At 48.3% G+C, this 18,074-nt stretch overlaps 2 protein-coding genes across 9 annotated transcripts in view; one reads left to right on the forward strand and one right to left on the reverse strand.

The window, feature by feature from the left end:
• Positions 1 to 15,536, forward strand: C10H3orf18 (chromosome 10 C3orf18 homolog). Of its 7 annotated transcripts, XR_010072733.1 has the most exons (6): positions 152 to 576; positions 3,764 to 4,148; positions 5,540 to 5,565; positions 7,212 to 7,341; positions 11,991 to 14,008; positions 14,512 to 15,536. XR_010072733.1 is itself a non-coding variant. In XM_063347784.1 (5 exons), exons 2-5 carry the CDS (start codon positions 3,912 to 3,914, stop codon positions 9,208 to 9,210), a joined length of 474 nt encoding a protein of 157 aa, XP_063203854.1. In that variant the 5' UTR covers positions 1 to 139; positions 3,764 to 3,911; the 3' UTR covers positions 9,211 to 11,938. The 7 variants fall into 7 exon arrangements, 6 of the variants coding, with proteins under 6 accessions (XP_063203854.1, XP_063203858.1, XP_063203859.1 ...); XM_063347784.1 differs by lacking the exons at positions 152 to 576; positions 11,991 to 14,008; positions 14,512 to 15,536 and adding exons at positions 1 to 139; positions 9,130 to 11,938; XM_063347788.1 differs by lacking the exons at positions 152 to 576; positions 11,991 to 14,008; positions 14,512 to 15,536 and adding exons at positions 94 to 139; positions 9,130 to 11,938 and having other exon boundaries at positions 3,768 to 4,148.
• The window catches only part of LOC134521386 (high mobility group protein HMGI-C-like), a 17,589-nt gene continuing 15,050 nt past the window's right edge, over positions 15,536 to 18,074 (reverse strand). The window contains exon 6 of one of the 2 annotated variants that reach the window (XM_063347790.1): positions 15,536 to 15,681. In XM_063347790.1, coding sequence (XP_063203860.1) covers positions 15,596 to 15,681 — 86 coding nt within the window. In that variant the 3' untranslated portion in view covers positions 15,536 to 15,595. Of the gene's footprint in view, positions 15,682 to 17,421; positions 17,688 to 18,074 lie in introns of those variants that run through there. The other variant, XM_063347791.1, reaches the window with a different exon arrangement.

The following is an 18,074-nucleotide window of genomic DNA, read 5'->3' on the forward strand; positions in this document are numbered from 1 at the left end:
GCGCGCGCGGAGCTGAGCGGCCCGGCCCGGCCCGGCCCCCCGCGGGCAGCGCGGCCCCGCGGCCGAGGGCGCGGCCCCCCGGCGGCCCCGGCGCCGGCGGCGCTCCGGGGGGACCGGACGCCTCAGCGGGGAGCGCTCAGTAAGTGCCGGCCCCGGCGGGGGGGGGCGCGGCGCTGAAAGGCGGCTGCCTCCGGGGAGGGGCGCGGCGGCGGCGGGCTGGGCCGCGGGGGCGTCCGGCCGCCCTGTCCCGTCCCGCCGGGCGGGGGCTTCCGCGGCCTCTCGGCGGCGGGGAAGGACGGGCGGCGGCGCTCCGCGCTGTGCCCGACCCCGTCAGTGTCCCGGCCGCCCCGGCGAGGCCCGGCCGTCCCCGGTCGGGAGAGGCGCAGCGCTGCGGGTGGCCGGAGCCGCGGAGCCGGCTGCGAGCCCCGGGGCCGATCCCTCAGCGCCTGGGCAGCGTTTGCGAGCGGGAAGGGCCGTGTGACCCGTTATCCGTCTGGAAACTTCTCCCCGGGACGGGGAAGGAATGACTTCCCGCCGGGACAGAGTCCCCCAGCCAGCGGGGGGTGGCACTGCCCGGTAAGGGACAGGGGACAGGGCCATCGCTTGTGTTTCAGGTCAACATCGGTGCGGGGTCAGAGAGGTGACATTGCTGGGGAGCATCCCTGTGCTGGGGCGGGATGGGAGCGCAGCACCTCTCTGGCAGCTGAGGTGCTCCAGGACAGCGGGCACAGGCGGATGGGGCTTCACCCCCACCCTGCGGGCGGCCCTGGCGCCGGGAAGAGGAAGCCACAACTTCACGCACTGGGAAGCCACATCCCGTAGCCAACGGCAACCCGGTGCTGCTTGCATTGCGGAATTACTAGAGACGCTTCATCTCGGTGAAGTAACGCAGAAAAAAATACTAGTTGTTATTTGCCACCTTCATCCAGAGACCCCGTGACCCGTCTTCATCCCTGTGACACAAACCTCTGTATTCCTGTCATAACCTGAGAGGAACCTGCAGCACAGAGAGATTAAAACTAACGCTCAGAAAAGCCAGCAGCCTCGAGCTAGTGCTTGACATGATGTTCTGCATCTCAGAGGTGCTGGCCACCACAGCACCTGTCAGGGACCAGTTTGGAAATGTTGGCTTAGGAGAGGAACGTGTTGTCCTTATTCCCAGACCCAGCAGAGCCCAGCACAGAGCGGCCCTGGCTGTGTGAGAAGCTCTGTTGGTGCAGGCAATGGAAGACTGCCAGCTCGCAGCAGCTGAGGATCTGGTTCCTCTTCTGTTCTATTTGTGCATGGACTATGCTAAAATCTGCCAGCAATAGGCAGTAGCTGTCCCTGGCCCTAGAGCAGCCATCAAAGACTTGGAGTGTGCCCAGCCTGCGGATCAAACTTCCAGCACCAGGATGACACCTGGGAAAGGAACGTGGTGGGAAAGATCATCCACCCCGAGCTCTACCATTGTAAGCCGTGTGCCCTGGGCCATACTTGCACTCATCCTCCTCATCTGGCCCTCTGCAGCCTGGACCAGAACGGGCTTAGGAACAGAAATACCCCCATCTGGACCTGGAAGTGGTTGTCTAAGCCATGTCAGAAACCTTTCATACAGGATCGCTTTTAGAGCCAGGTCTTTGGGCTTGGGAATCCTTCAGCATGGGCAGGACCCTGAGAGCATGAACAAGAGCCCTCATTCCCGCTTGACCAGATTTTCAACTGGCTAACTTTATTCAGAGGAGCAATGCACAGCAGCACAGTGTGTGCTCCATACATAAGGTATCTTACCCAAAGGCTTGCTATCAGCTTCAACATCCAAGTTCCAGTGGTTTTCCAAAACTGACACCACACTGAGATGAAAGCCTAACCCATTTTGTTTCCAAAATTCAGGAGCTGTTTGAGATCTAGAGCCATACTTTGCAAAGCCCTTGGGCCTGCTTCACTCTTTTAACTTAAGCTCCTTTTCCACTTTTTGTTTCCGTGATGGTGGCTTTTTTTAAAACGTGAATTATCATCACGGAGAATTTCCCTGAATAGCACAAATCGATGATGCTCTATGAGCAGCTGCTCAGTCTGCCCCATACCTGCTCAACAATTCCTTCCCTTTTCCCTGCTGGGCTGGAGCTGCTGCTGCTGTTGTGGCATTTTGGATTTCGAATTTTCCATCTTTGTGCCCGAGTGCCCACTACCCCTGAACTCCGCTGTGGTCAGTACTGGCTGGGGAAATCCAGGTGCCACGTGGTTTAAAGTAGGCATGGTTTGGTGGTCAGTGAAGGACACAGTCCCTTTCAGCTGCAATGAACTCATGTCTCAGCATGATGTTAGGTGGGACCAGACCAGAACTGCTATCTTCACCTTTCTCTAAAAAAACATGGGAGTTTGACAGCTCCCACAGCCTCCCAGGCACTTCAAAACCCCCAGCAACTCCTGCTTCACAAAGTTTTTCACAGGGAGGTGTGAGACAGATCCTGCATGTGTGGGGAGAGATTTACCTGCTCAGGGCGATGCAGGACAAGTGCTCTGCAAGTCGAGGTGGCCACTCGGGCTGCTGGCTGACCACAGGGCTGTTTGCCTGGTGCGATTTCTCTGCTTCAGTTCGTGACAGATATTAATCACACTGCTTAATGCAGTTATGGACAGCAGTAAGGCGTCACAGTAATGGGAACTGTGCAATAACCTTGCCTAGAATAGAATAGAGTAGAGCAGAACAATGGCTTGTTTCTCTTTGCAGGCACATCTTTTTCTGTTCAGAGCTCATTAACCCCTGTGTCCCAGCTGCATTCCAGTCCAGAGATGTAACGTCTGCTAAACTGCAGAGAAATTACCACAGGACGGCTACAGTACTTCTTGGGGTCGGCACTGCTCTGGTACAGAAGTAGCTGCATTTTCACAGAAGAAATTGCTGAACTAATGTTATATACGGTGGTTTTATAAATAAAGTTGTGCAAATACTTCCCATAGGATCATCCCATGGTGTTTTGCAACTCCTGATCATTTGCACAATAGAAGCATGAAGCAATTAAAGCCTTTCATGTTTTCAGCATGAATAGATCTATCAAATTTCACAACTGTAATCCAAAATTGGACTAATTTTAAAAATAATATTGATAATTAGCAGTGCATGACTAAGCTTGAGTGGGTGCTTTCATGGGGATCTTGAGAAATACTGTCTTTAATAGCAGATGGGGGATCAGTGCAACTCACTGCTTTAAGGAAGCTGTCTTTCCAGAGTGCACGGGATGAGGGACAGCGGGGCGATGGATAGTGCAGTGCCTTACCAGTCACCAGCGACTACCACAACAGGGAAGTCCTACTTTAGATTCAATAAAAAGCATCCTGAGATATGGAGGCCTCGCAGCTGAGTGCCATTTTATTGGATGTGTCCCCACTGATAAACTTAAAGGGATCCGTGTAACTTTGCAAAAAGTAAAAGCAAGAGATAGAAGCAGGAAAATGCTGTATCTGCCCAGGCAGATAGAGGCCACCTGGCTCAGCCTGGAGCAGATCAAAGACAGGGATTCTGAGGTTGTCCCCATGTAGACCTGCCAAGTGCCTGTAAGGAGTCAGAGCTGAAGCAGTGAGAGGAGAGAATGTGACTGACTTCAAGTGACTCAGGCATGACTCTAGGGGCTCTCAGTACCCCTGAAAATGTTTTTCTTATTTTCAGTGGGTATCTGTGAGCCACTGTCAAAAATTGTACTAGTGAACTGGGAGGCTTTGGAAAAGGTTGTGCCTGTCTCTAAGAGCTCTGCACTCTTTTTTTGTTCTCATTCTTTCCTAGGCAGAAACCACTGAAGAAAAACCATCAGCGATAAGGCTACAGGATAGGTCTCACATCAGTGTCCTTGATACGAAGGGCAGCTCTCTGCTTCTGTAGCTGATGGGTGAGGACAACAGCTTGGTAAAAGGAGCTACCAAGAGCTGGCAGGATGAGTTACAGCTCACCCTCTGTGCATGACTTGTATCACAGCACCACCACCACCACGGCCAAGCCAGACCCAGGGACAACTCTGGATGCGACTGTACCAGAAACAGCTACCATAAGCCCTGAGACTACCAGTTTCAATAGCACCAAAATCCCAGATGTTTCCAGCACCGGACCCGGCGTGAGCACAATGCTGCTGTCCTTCGGGATCATTACTGTGATTGGGTTGGCTGTAGCTATGGTAAGAGAGCCCTGCTAAATATTTCTCTGTCTGTTGAGGCTGGAAGGTGGCAAAGTGGGTCTGGGACTGATCTGGGTTGAATGATTTATATGCACTCTACTAAAGGCTCACCTAGAACTGCTGGGAACTGATAGTTCCTGAGATCCTTTTCTTTTTAAGGCCTTTATCCAGTGCTCCAATATATCTGCACTCTCCCTGAGGTCTAGTCCGAACAGGACGGTCAGCAGGCCTAGAGGAAGCCATATGTAGTATCAGTATTTATTTTTAATAGCAATAGGAAGTTCAGTGAAAAGAACACAAAGCAGATTCTGTTCTGACTTGTTAACTGGAACAGCTGCATTGATTTAAACTTTGTCAACACAGGGCCTCACAAGAAAGTTCACCCAAATTAACTTTTAAAGCAGACTGTTGAAACCACATTAATCTCCCCTGTGGTCAGGCCTTTTTGAATTAAAGTGTCCTGAATCCATTTTAGCTAGAATCATTCTGGACTGCGTTTCCAAGGTTCTACTTGCTGGGTATCAGCAAAGTCCATGAGGATTTGCTGCATAACTAACCTTGCATTAATTCTGCAGGCAGAAGCTTTCAGAAACTATAGTTCTGGGCCTGACACGGGCTATGCAAGTGCTGCAGTTCTTCTTTTGATATACAACTGGGTCATTTACCTGCCAACAGAGAACAGAAGGTAGCGGCAAGCTCCCATTCCTCATATGAGGAATACATTCACTAATACAACTGTCAGAGGAGCCTACAGAAAGGGACTACTGCAAAATTTCATTGCAGGCCCAAGGAGGAGTTTTTCCAAAAGCCCCTAAGAGAACCTGGAAACGTTATCCTGGAAACGGTCATAAGTTCCCAAGAGCAACATCCAGCGTTCGTAGTTCTCAGAACAAGGCTCTGGAGGCCAACAGCCTCACTTTCTTCCCAGCGCAGCTAGCCTTACTGGCCGATATGAGGCAAGTCACTGAGCATGCCCTCTTTGCTTCTTCCCTTTATACTGGGGAGGGGGTAAGAGCACTTCTACGCTGTAGGAAATCTACAGGTGAAAACCACAAACGGAAGGTTCTTCATCCACTCTTAGATTGCAAGATACGTCCTGCAGACACCAAAAAGTGCTGAGCTACACCTAACAATAATACACCTAATATTCTTACTACTACTAACACACCTAATAACAGGCCACTTAAGCACTTAGTATCAGACATGATGTGCTACCGAGCGTACACTGATACATATGAAATTTCTTTTTCCGTTGTCACGTCTCCCCCCTGCTTCAGTATGCAGTGACTCCAGACTTGCTACACCTCCGTTCTGTGTGCCCAAAATTTCTCTTTGCAGCTGTTCCCCATCCTACTGTGACTGTTGTAATCATGGTGTTCTTTCTTCTTCAGGTTCTGTATATCAGGAAGAGGAAGAGGTAAGTAACATCTGTTGTTGGCTAAAGGGAACTCAGTGCTTCAAACTCCGGAGAGAGCTAGGAAACAGACAGGGAGAATGTAAGGGATGGCTGTCTGAGAACAAGGTTATGGGGAATCAGCTGCGTGGGCATGAGGCAGGGGTAGGGACACTGCACTCCTGGTATTGGCCCACCTTCTAACACCAGAGCTTCAAAGATTCCTCCGCAGCTTTGGAAAGGAAAACATGGTTGAGCAGGAGGAGGTTAGGGATCCTGCAAACTCTTCATGCTTCATTTATGAGATGCACTGAAACAGAGGAAAGGGTTATGAGTGTATAAAGAAGCTGGGAACTCTTTCATGAGAGGTGTAGATCTCATGTTTCAGCCATTCCCAGATCCCTGTTTTTCAACAGCCCGGGCCAAGGACACTGGCCTTGCAAAGCTGAAGGTCTCTTTAGTTGCAGTCACAGCAACTGGCAGCAGCATAGTGCAGAGATGCAGTTTTCTAGCCCAAGACTTAGTGTCTTAATTTTCTTAAGCTCCTGGCTGAAAATAGAGAGAAGAGCAGCATGCAGTGAGACAGGCATCTTGATTCTTCCATCTCTGACAGCAGAGACACTGGTAAAGATCCATTAGATGTGATACCTTCTCCCTGCCTTGTGGCAGGCCTGGCCTGGCCATGGAACTTTCAAGAAGTGCTGCTGCCCACTGTAAAATTTCCGAGCCAGACCCTGAAGCCCATATCTGAGTACTGCCACGGGAGCAGCTAATGTTTGGCCTGTGAACATAGCGCTGCTGGAGATAATGGTTGTGTTGGCAAACCCATATAGAAGCAGGGAGGGAATGTGTCATCCTAACACTTGCTAAAATACATATTTGTGGTGACACTGCCAGTAAGTGCTTGTGTGTTTCCCTCCCCCATCCCCGAAACTCAGCTACAGCCTAAGGCAGGGCTCAGTGTTTTCATAGGAGCATGCCCACCCACCCACCCACCCATTCTCCATCTCTGAGCTGCCCAGTATTTAGGGACACCCCTTGGAGTGATACTTTATAGCTCTGTCACTTGGAGCAATGATACAAGAGTAAGACAGTGTGTCCACAGGCATCAGCCTCCTATGAGATTCTCTCTCTTTCCTATTTATTGTTTATTATTTTCTATTTAATTTTATGTAATTCAACCCCAGAGTTAAAGTATACTCTTAGGCCACTGGAGCTAAAAATGGACTTCTGCTGGCAGACATAAGTGTGACATGGCAGGACTGGCTGTTGAGGGCAGAGAGACAGGGGAGAAGTCACAAAATGCCTCGCCAGTACGTTCCACTGTCTCTTTTGTCCCATGACATAAAGCTTCATCTTTTAAGGTCTGCAGGAACTTAAATCCCTGTCTGACTCCTCTGTGCGTAATGCCTGCCAACATAGATTAGGGATAGCAATTAATCCCTGTAACTGCACTCTGGGTATCTTCCGCTCCTGCCAGCTGTATGTAGTAGGTTCTTATCCTCATTGCTGCAGGACAGGACATGACCCGTGTCCAGCAAGAGCAACAAGAGCAGAATCCCTGCACAGCAGGATAAACAGCCTGCAGAAAGCCTCAGCAGTGGGGTGGGGAAGGCAGCCCAAGCATCTGTCCTTCACAACAAACCCTTTCCCTTCCCTCCCACGGGCAGGTTGGAGAAGCTACGGCACCAGCTCATGCCCATGTACAACTTCGATCCCACCGAGGAGCAGGATGAACTGGAACAGGAGCTGCTGGAACATGGGCGAGATGCAGCATCTTCCCAGGCATCGCAGAGCAAGGTAGGCAGCAGGGACCAGTGAGTCTGTCATTACAACCACTGGTACCTGCGCTGCTTTTGTTAAAGAGTCAACGAGTTTTTGTAGTGTTGTAGGGTAGGGAAACCATGTAAGACCTCAGGAGGACTTGCCCCATCTCTGCCAGCCCTAGAGATAGGGGACTTGAGCATTTTGGAGTGCTTAGGATGGACTGAAGAGTCAGACAACTAGGACGAAGAGCCTCCCCCTCCTGGGGAGGTGAAGTGCTGGCCCTACTCAACTAGGAGAGAGAAAAGGGCAACTTCAGTAATTAAGGGTGAGTTTACTACAGTTTACCACCCAGGGCACCACACGGGAGCAGTAGGATGAATGCCATTTTCTAGGGGAAAGGGCTTCAATGCCCACAAACCACTGAGTCTCCTTTGCCCCTGAAAATCAAGTAATTTCCACCCAGTTTTAAAAGGTATCTCTGCTTTACCTAAGGATGCAAGTGTGGAACAAGGCCTTGCTGAGGGAAAGCCTGTAATGGTAACGGTTACCTGTGCTGCAAGCCCTGAGGAACGCAGGCAGAAAGCCTGCACGTTGTTGTGGCATGGCACACCCGATCTTGTCAGCACCTCCAGGCCAGCCTTGCTGGGCACAGGGCAGGGGCTCAGAAAGAGAAAGGGAGGCGAGTTCTCTGGTTGGTATTTGGGGAGAGGGGAAGAATGCTTTGCTTTAACCACTTCTGAGCATTCAAAGGCATGCAGTATGCTGAGAAATCATATGGACCTCAGAGACCACTGATTTACTACGTTTGTGAGCTAGGAAAGAGCTTGATAGCTTGGGCAGTTGTTTTTGGTTAATGGTCCAGATGGGTCTTTGACAAGAGGCTATCTCCTTCCTCTGTCTACCAAGAGGTAGGAAAATAGGGAAGAAGGACTTCTCACCACCATTTGCAGCCAGCTTCACAGTGTTTTCTTTTCTTTGTCACCACCACCACACAAAAAGCCTTTCTGAAAGACAGAGCCGGCAGGGACGGTTGGAACAGGTATGCCTCTTAGCTAGTGGTGCAGCCTCCCCTTAGAGTAGACATCTCTCTTTTCTTGAATTCCTCTCCAGCTTCTGTGTTGCTCGTGTTTTCCCTTGCTTCTCCAGTTCCAGGAGCAGTTCTCCCAAACAGTTCTTCGTTTCCACACATTTTACACCTTCAGATAATCTGTAGCAGGCTTGGTGTGGGCAGAAAGGGAAAGAGGATATAATAAATACAACTGTAGTTATAAAATATTTACCTTGAGACACACTTCCCAATCTGCTAAAGGTTTACTACCCTTCAGGTATTAAAACAGGAGGAAATGACAAGACCAGAGTTAAACTTAGCACAGTAAAAGCAGATCCTTCCTATAAAGGGACTGGCCAGCAGGCTACCTCAGATCCTTCCAGACCTTGCTAATGCGCAGGTAGAAAGTACACAAGTTTAAAAGCTTAACACAGTAAGAGAGGGAGAGTCTAAAACAACAGACAAAGTTCAGTCTATGGCATGTTTCTAGGTCTTCTTGATGTTTCATGGCTTTTCATGCTGCCTTGTATATATAAATAGTGAGACCCAGTAATCCAATAATGCAGGGATTTTAAACTGGCATGGACGTGCTGACTTGCTCTCTGGCCTGTCGTATTTTGCTGTCACAGCCTTGTTAATGCCGTGTTAGCCAGCCCGCCCGCCCTTAGTAAGGGGCAGAATCTAGTTACAATACTGTGCAGTCCGTGCCCAAGCACACGCACCTGAGCAAAGGCAGACTTCGCTGGGTCTCATCTTTCACTGCTTCAACGCAGATTCTGCTGACAAGTCAAGGAGCTCTCCAGAGACCCAGCCGTCTTGTGTTCACAGACGTTGCCAATGCCATCAATGCATGAACAATACCTGCCCCTGCTCTGGGATCATGCTGAGACTGGGGAGGATGAAGCCAACAAACCAGTGACTTCCCGCAAGCATGGCCGATCCACTGAGCCCAGCTGGCCACCCCGTTGGTTTGTGTTACAAATGGGCACAAGCACTGGGAACCGTTGTCACTTTGGGAAGCAACCCCTTTGTGACGGCAGTGGTGATTTTTTGGTGCATCTGTTACCACTAGAAGTTCCTGAGCTCCAGTTTCTGGGCTGGTGCTGACTGGTACCATCTACCAAGCTGCGTTCTTAGGAACAGTGCCTGCTTTGTTGTAGATTAACTTGTCAGAGCGCATGCGTGCACTCTCTGGGCCAGGCAAGGAGTAGAGGTGCATATTTCAGAGAGCTTCCCCATTGCCTTGGTGCCACCAGACTCCAAGGAAAACGATGAATGAGCCTCTCTGTACAGTGACCACAGCTCTGGCAGATCCCGGAGGGCTGACTGGTGGCAAAGCCCCTTTAAGCAAGGAGAGCTGACTCCCCAGGCTGAGTGGTAATCTGGGGCACGCCAGGGAAAACACATACTACCGTGGGCTTATCCCCCTTGTGGCATGTGGGCTGCTGATAAACATGTACCCAGGGTGATGCTGAAGCATGGGGAATTCACTAGCTTTAAAAAGTGAAATAGTGAACATTTGGCTGATTACATCTTAACTGAGGAAGTGGCTGAACAGCCCAAATTAGGGCTGCCCTGTAGACAGAGCGGAATTCACACAGCTAGAAGCAGGGGGTGTCAGAGTCTGGGTACATGACTCCTTGCCAGGAGCTTGGAATAATGGTGCTTGGGCCAGAGAGAGGAGTTGAGTAGAACTGGGGTTCCGATAACCATGTATCCCTCTCCTGCTTTGGTTCAGGGAAGTTTCAACATTGCAGAGCATTATCCAGAAAAAAGATTAAGTCTTGAAGTATTTTCTTTTAAATAAGGAAAAAACATGTATTGGCTCAACATTACGACAGCCCCATGTCTGCCCCCAGAGGTGACTGAACAGCTGATTCGTCCTTCCTTACCTGCCAGGACCTGCAGTCAGAGCCTTCTCTTCTTCCTGCTGGAGGAAACATAGAGCTTTGTGTTATTCTCTGCTCACCTTACCTGCTAATGCAGAAGGTGGGACCAGACAGGTAAGCCAGGAGTTTCCCTGCAACCCTGAAGCATCTCTGCCTGTGCACCCTTCAGGGCTGCAGGAGGGAGAGATTGCAAAGGGGTCTCTGGCCACCTTGGCATGCTGCAGTGCGGCATGGGGGCTGTCCTCTGCAGAACCTTTTGGTGGCCACCAGCCTCGAGTGCTGCAGGCCAGCACAGCAGCCAGGGGCCAGCAGCAGAGCCTGCATGCAAGCATCAGTGCCCAGCAATGCACTGATCACCTCCTGATGTTTTTGCAGTACATACATTTGTCAGTCAGATCATATTCCATCCACAGCACCAGTCAAACGGGAATCAGGGCAAGCCAAAGTTTGAATGCAGACGTAAAGATAGGCTTTATGCAAGGAGATCTTTCACTGAGTGGCAATTCAGGTATCACGTGCTTTGTTGCAAGTTTGGACCTGCCAGTTAGTTTTTGTTCTCCTAAATCTTTTGGGTTTTTTTCTTCCCCACTGTGATTTTTTTTTTTCCCCTGTGTTCATTAAATGCAGACTCTTTCCTGGGCATGTGCCACCAACCCCTGCAGTGCACAGTTCCGTACCAGTCCTCCCTCCTTCACTGACACAGCTTTCCTTACGGCAGTTTTGCAGAGCTAAGTTGCTTTAAATTTTTCAGTATCCCTCTATTTTAAAACCAGACAGTTCTGAAGGTGTATTAGGGCTAGGAGTGCCATCACCTGTGGAAAACAGCCCATCCTCCATACCCAGGAGATCTGGCAGGAGACATTCCCAGGCTGCTGGTTGCTGCTGGTGTTTGCACTACAGGGATATTGTTGGAAGGGAAGTGCGCAGGTAAAAATACTCAATGTAATCTGGCTTAGGTCCTTAAAATTTGGACACTCTATGAATCTTCCCAGAGGTTATGCCTACATGGCTAGCTGAGAAGCAAATACATCACATATTCACACACACTTACCATCTCCTCCAGCCACAGAGACATTGGATTTCTCTCTTCAGCAGCTGGCACGGTGCTGCCTGTCACGCTCCCATGCACTGCAGCGGGACAGGGATGCAAGCAGCAGCAGGGGTTCATGGCTGTCCTAAATCGCAACATTTCCCCTACAACTCTTAGGATTGGAACTTAATTTGTTGTTTTAAACTCTGTAAGAGGCAAGTGTAAGCTGAGCTGTTTCTTCAAACTAACAGCCTACCTTCTGCTCTTCACCCAACGCCACGTGCTGCACAGGCAGCTGCCCAGCAGCGCATCTGCCAGCTCAGGTGCAAAACCACGCGCCTTGTTGCACGTTAATGCTGAGATGTACCTTGTATAACAAACACACCTACAGAGGAATTCTCTCTCTTTAACCATTCTTCCTGTAATGGTAGGCTTTGTTCTGTGATGACTGCCCTTAAATTAAAGAAGTACAGATAATAAGACTAAAAGAATATTACGGGTATTTGCTGGGCTTGTACTGGAGTGTTCTTTTAGTTCAGTAGCGCCTCCTGTCACAGTTCTTGGGAAATATATGTACAATTTAGCAGAAGCGTTATGATGTAATTTAATTCCAGTGTTTCTGTGTTTTAAGCATTGAAATATAATTAAACTATTTACATGAAATCTAGTGTGATTGTCTTCTTTTGCCCCCCCGCATTGTTTCCGTTTTCCACAGAAAACTGCTGGAGTGTACCCTCACCTCAGTACCTGTTGGTAATTTGCATGCCATTCGAAGGCTGAAGTGTGAAAAACTTGGAAGGACAAGCTCTGCAGGGGTCAAGGTTTACTGCTCCACAGCATGGAAACTCGGACCTCCTCAGGAAGGGTTGGTGCTTGGTGGAGAAGTCAGGAAGGCCTCGTAGATCCTGGGCATCCGGAATGCAGAAAGACAAATTCCAACTTGTCTGTTTGCCATATTATCCTTTAACCAGGTGAATTCCTGGTCAAACTAGGGGTTCATCAGCGCACCTGCAGCTCTGTCCACGATAGCCTGCCCACACTGGGGTGAACATTGTGGGCAGCAGCATCGGTAGCTCCATGGTGATAGTGTTGGTGTATTTCAGATTGCTTTCTGTCTCATCTTCCGTCCGACAGACCCAAAACTTGGGACTAGTTAGGAAAGCTGTCAGATTAACTGAAGAGGCTATGCACAGGAGCAGAATTAATTGTATGAAAAGCTAAATAGTTGTACAGCACACACAATAATGTGGGGCATAAACAGACTCGGCTGTGGAGACTTCAGGATGTACACATGAAGCAGAATTGGCTTGTGTTCCAATCAAGCCAGTTATGAGGTACTATATGATATGCAAGAGGATGGAATTAGGTACCAACATTTGGGCTTAAGGGTCTGTCTTTTTTCCTCCATGTGTGATTCCTCCTGCTTATTCTTCTTTGTTTTCACATAGATCTGTGGGTGCTCCTGAATGGCCAAATCTTGTTTTATAAAGCCCAAAACTTCGATAAAGATAAACTCACCTTGTCTGGTGATACGCACGTGTGCTGAGGTTGTTGTGCATGGACGAGGCAAAGCATAAGCTTGAGGTGCTACGTTTTATACCTTTATTAAAAACAAACTCCAAGGCTAATTTGCAAGTTGCCAACACTCTTTATGCCTTCACCAAACCCATTTATGAGAATCTGACAAACTTTGCTAGATAACAAACCTCCTTCATTTCCCATGGTTTGATCGGACTGTAATAACCTCTTATTTTTGACTGAGTCAGACCACAACTGTCAAGCTTAAAAACACTTGATACGCATTTGCTTAGAGGTAGGATTTGGCTACACAGAAAAGATAACTAACTATATGGGAAATAAAAACTGTTTATCATTTCAAAAAAAGAAAACCCAAGTGATCCCGCGTGAGATCCTAGCTCTCTGAAGATGGCTGGAATTCTGCCCACCTTTATTAGGCATTGACTTTCATTCCAAGTCTCTGCATAAACATTGAACCTGAAGCTATGGACTGGGATTTCAACTACACACAGAGTAGCTCCTTATAGTGTGGAATTTTGCTTGTTCTTCTCAAGCACTTAAAGTTTTATGGAGACATGTTTTCTACTGTGGCTTCCCAATAGAGTATTAAGAGGTAGCAAAGACTAATTTATTTATTTATTTATTTAGTTTAGAAAAGAGAAGGACTTTGTATGCATGTCCCAGAGGAATAGTGCTGACCTAAAGCAAATGGATTTACTATCTAGCTGAGGCAGTTTCCATCTCTACTCCATGCCACCAGCTGAGAATTGTCTGACTGATGTCATCAATTTGAATCTCTTACAGATGCAATCCCTAATCCATTTAGGAGAAGCTGACAGTCTAGTCTCACATTGTAACAGCTATTGCTCTCAGGTAATAGGGGTTAATTAAATAGGCAGTACAGCCTTGCAAGGAGAGTACTAAACCTGCCAATTCACCTGAGAATCAGGTAAAGAAGTTGGTAAAATCTGTTGGCCTGCCACTGGAGCGGCCTGTGGATGCAGACATGAACTGCAGCTGAACTTGTGTGTCCCCTGAAGGAGAGCAGCTCCCTAACCTTAATTCAGAGGAACACCAGTTGGATCTTCTCATGTAACCACCAACAGTTACAGCTTTGTGTGCATCATGTCCCACCCGGATTTATCCACACAGCAGAAGGGGGTCAAACTCTTGCCATACCTGGCAGCACGCCTCATCCTACAGCGTAAAATTTAGGTAAGTCTCTGTGATCTAAACCATTTAATCCTTGATTTCTCTGCTATGTGGTAGAGGACGCACAAAGGTTATCTGGGATGCAGTTTTTGGCTGAGACCACCAAACTCCACACACAAGAAACTGCTGTTAGGGCAAACCAGACACCACACAGAATTAACAGGATTGGGATTCTGATTACTACTAAACTGGGCAGACTGGACAAAATGACCCAGAATGAAAACACACCTTTTTTTTTTTTTCCCCTATTATCTCTCTCCAATCATCTCTTCCTCTTAATTCTACATACATTTTCTTGTGTTAAATAAATACCTGCTAAGGGAACAGACCTCTGATGAAAGGATAATAAATGAGCTCAATATATACTGCTATTTCATGGATTTCTGCTATGCACTGCCATAAATTTAAAGCCAATTATGTTCTGTTTAAATATTTAACACTGTAAAGCTAGCCAATTTTACATCTTGTCAAAGATAATTGAAATACCCACTTTGTCCCTTTAATAGGCAGGTAGAGCATCCACGAGATGGAAAATACCACCGGGATTTCACTGTTTGCAACTGGATATTGGAAATACCGTCAGTTCCTCAGAGTTCAGCAAGATCAGCTCTGACACCGAAAGCACAAATCTGCATACAACGTGAGACTGAGAGCAGCCAGCAACGATCTCAGACCAACTGTCTACTGCTGCCTCCCCAAACTAAATTGTATCAGCAAGCTTTTATTTGCATAGCTACAACACTACAGGACCCCACATACGCATATTATGGACTGAAGATACAACTGATTTAAACTGAATCCTGAGGCTGTGCAAGGAAGCAACTTTTGTGTAACTGGTTCTTTACAGACACTCCTTTGAAGTGATGAAATCCAGTGGCTGTGACTAAGCTTGTAAACATTGTGCACTCAGAGTTGCTGTCGGATTCAGGGGGAGCACCACCAGGCCAAAAGCTAGTTATTGGAGATGGCCCTGAGCTGACAGTGCTAGGATAAAAATTTAAGAATGAATCCCAAGACATCAGGGTGCAAACTTTCCCCTAAAGTATCCAAGTTACTGACCACGGGAGCAACAGCATTAGGTAAGCTGGAATGGCCATGAAGGTTTTTCTTTCTGATATAGTAAAGAAAGGACTCAAAAGACTGTCTTTCAGATGCAATCCCTATGGGCAACTGAGCAAAACGTAAGCTCTTGGGACTGCTCCATCCATCTACCAGAGGTGGTAGGATACATAACTTCAGCAATTAGCTGTGTAAATAAGTTTCCTTTACTGTATCTGCGTTACTGAGTCAACGCTACCTTTCTGTTGAACTATTGCTGTCTGTGGCAGGGCAAGGCACCATGTTAGCCAAGTATTTGTAAGAAAGATTAATTTCCTCAGAAAAGTTATACTACAAACTGTGAAAGGCATCTCTCCAACAAGGCATTTGCCATTTCTTCCCCTAAGTCCCTGTTTGTATGTTTGGGGTAAGCCAGCAGACAACAGGAGAGAAAGCTTGGCCAAAATTATCACAAAGGAAGAATTTGAAGTATGACATTAAAAATCCTGATTTCCAGTCCTCTGGCTTCAGCAAGACATGAACAGTGGCATACTACTGAGCTGTGGCAGGGATGTTGCTCAGAGATCTCCTAACACCAGTAGTTTTGCCGGGCCTGGAACCATCTTTTCCAGTGACGCCTAAAGGGAAAGATCATGGGAGAGAGAGGGTTAGAGGTCTAGAGGAGCCTAACTGCCCAAATGCCCCATTGCAGAGTCAGTGCAAGGTTAAAAGGTGGCAAGGATCCATTCCCAAACAACTAAAGGTCTTCACAGCAACATTCCCCTTGCTCTTGTACCAGCTCCAGGCTAATGCCTGACAGAAATGGCTTTCCTGGCAGCAGGCCTCAGCATGAGGCTGTTGAGAGCCCAGATATTACAGTCTGTGTGAAATTTGCTGGCTTCTGCTATGCAAATGCACACGATCAACCTCTGCTGTGAGCAGTTATATGTGTTTCCAGCTACCACCCTGGATCCTCGCAAGACACGAAATACCAGAAACGCCTTATAGTGTCATGAACATCAGGAAAGTAGATGCACAGAAGGTCTGAAAATGGTCTCAGAGGGGGGAATGTTTCTGGCTGCACCGGCTTGCTCTGATCTGCAGCTAACCCCCTGGTTTCAGGGACAGCTGAGGTGACCATTGGGGCAGCAGAGGGAACAAAGTGAGACAAAGGAGTTTGCAGCTGCTCCATCTCTCGATGCGCTGAGAAGAACACAGGGCAGGAAAGACAGACAAAAAGCAGCAAGACCCCAAGGCTGCTCCTGGCTTTGGACTGGGGCTTGGAAATTTTGCCATAAAGCAAACTCTGCTCTCACACCTATACTCCATTAGCCAAGCAAGCTTATTGAAACAAACCAAGGGTGCTTTTGTGGCTTAAGAGGATTTGAAATCAGCTTCATCCATCATTCAGCAGTGGTACTGATGGAAGAGAAGACAAATGCTTCTTGGCCTAGACTAACAGAAAACTTTAACAACTGAGTTGTGATTGGCAGCATCTGCAGGTAGCAACACAATAAAGCCTGAACCATTAACAAACCTCTGCCTGCTCATAGATAACCCGGAGTCACCCATAACATAATTTAATGGCTTGAGAGCCTGAGGAGGAGGACTTCGGGGTGCTGGTGGACAAGAAGCTCAACATGAGCCGGCAATGCGCGCTTGCAGCCTAGAAAGCCAACTGCATCCTGGACTGCATGAAAAGCAGCGTGGCCAGCAGGTGGAGGGAGGTGATGCAGCCCCTCTACTCCGCTCTGGTGAGACCCCCCCTGGAGCACTGCGTGCCCCTCTAGAGTCCTCAGCACAAGAAGGACCTGTTGGAACGGGTCCAGCGGAGGGCCACGAAGATGATCAGAGGGCTGGAGCACCTCTGCTATGAGGACAGACTGAGAGAGTTGGGGTTGTTCAGCCTGGAGAAGAGAAGGCTCCATTGGAGACCTTATGGCAGCCTTCCAGTACCTAAAGGGGGCCTACAGGAAAGCTGGGGAGGGACTCTGGATCAGGGGGTGTAATGAATGATAGGGCACGGGGTAATGGCCTCAAATTGAAAGAGGGTACATTCAGGTTGGATATCAGGAAGAAATTCTCTCCTGTGAGGGTGGTGAGACACTGGCACAGGTTGCCCAGGGAGGTTGTGGATGCCCCATCCCTGGAGGTCTTCAAGACCAGGCTGGATGGGACTCTGAGCAACCTGGTCTAGTGGGAGGTGTCTCTGCCCATGGCAGGGGGTTGAAACTAGATGATCTTTAAGGTCCCTTCCAACCCGAACCATTCTGTGATAACCAGCGCCTTTGGAAAAACCAGAGCTGGATCCCCAGCTACAAAGGCCATGGAAAAACATCAGGTAGCTTTAAAGCAGCTCTCTGCCCCATGGCAGGCTTGTAAGTCTTGCATATTTCTAGTTTGGCTCTTCCTATTTCTTGATTCTCCCCCTGACAGACTGACTGAAAAGCAGGGAGTCAGCCATTGTTTATTTCAGCAAGTCAGTCGTTGTTTATTTCAACAATTCTTCCTTAATGTTGCAGACATGAAGCCCAGGGCAGATCTCTTTCCCACTCAGAGCTGTACAGCATACAACCTGCAGGATGAGCAAGCACATGCATCCTCCCATGTCCTCCCTCTAGCACAGCAGCTCAAAAATCCTCACCTGAAAGGAAAAGACAAACCAACAAACCCCACAATGACGAAAATCTCTGGCTGTGCCTGTAGCAGGAGATTATTATGTGATTGAAGACAAATCTCAGAGCAGCAGCCACCTACACGAGTAGCACAAAAGCTTGCAGGCATATAATACCTAAGTTAAACTCAGACCCATAGAATGGGTTCATCCAGAAACTACCTGTCTGAAAGCTGCTGCAACTGCATCTTGCTTGCAAACAAGCCACAGGATCTATAGTTTCTGGTAAATCAGAATAGTAAGTCTCCTCTTTCCCTTTTTAGTCAGAAGTTTCCAAGACTGGATTACCATTCCATCTCAAGCTCCTGAGCAAATACCAACTGTTATGAATTTTTCCAGAGGATTGCCAGGTTTCAT

The sequence above is a fragment of the Chroicocephalus ridibundus genome, chromosome 10 (genome assembly GCF_963924245.1).
Source record: "Chroicocephalus ridibundus chromosome 10, bChrRid1.1, whole genome shotgun sequence".
NCBI classification, from domain to species: domain Eukaryota; kingdom Metazoa; phylum Chordata; class Aves; order Charadriiformes; family Laridae; genus Chroicocephalus; species Chroicocephalus ridibundus.

Bases quoted from the DNA above. Each gene is read 5' to 3' on its own strand.
- C10H3orf18 (XM_063347784.1), top strand. From the start codon at position 3,912: ATGAGTTACAGCTCACCCTCTGTGCATGACTTGTATCACAGCACCACC. The intron at 4,149-5,539 runs GTAAGAGAGCCC...TTTCTTCTTCAG, and splicing joins TTGGGTTGGCTGTAGCTATG to GTTCTGTATATCAGGAAGAG. The intron at 5,566-7,211 runs GTAAGTAACATC...TCCCACGGGCAG, and splicing joins TATATCAGGAAGAGGAAGAG to GTTGGAGAAGCTACGGCACC.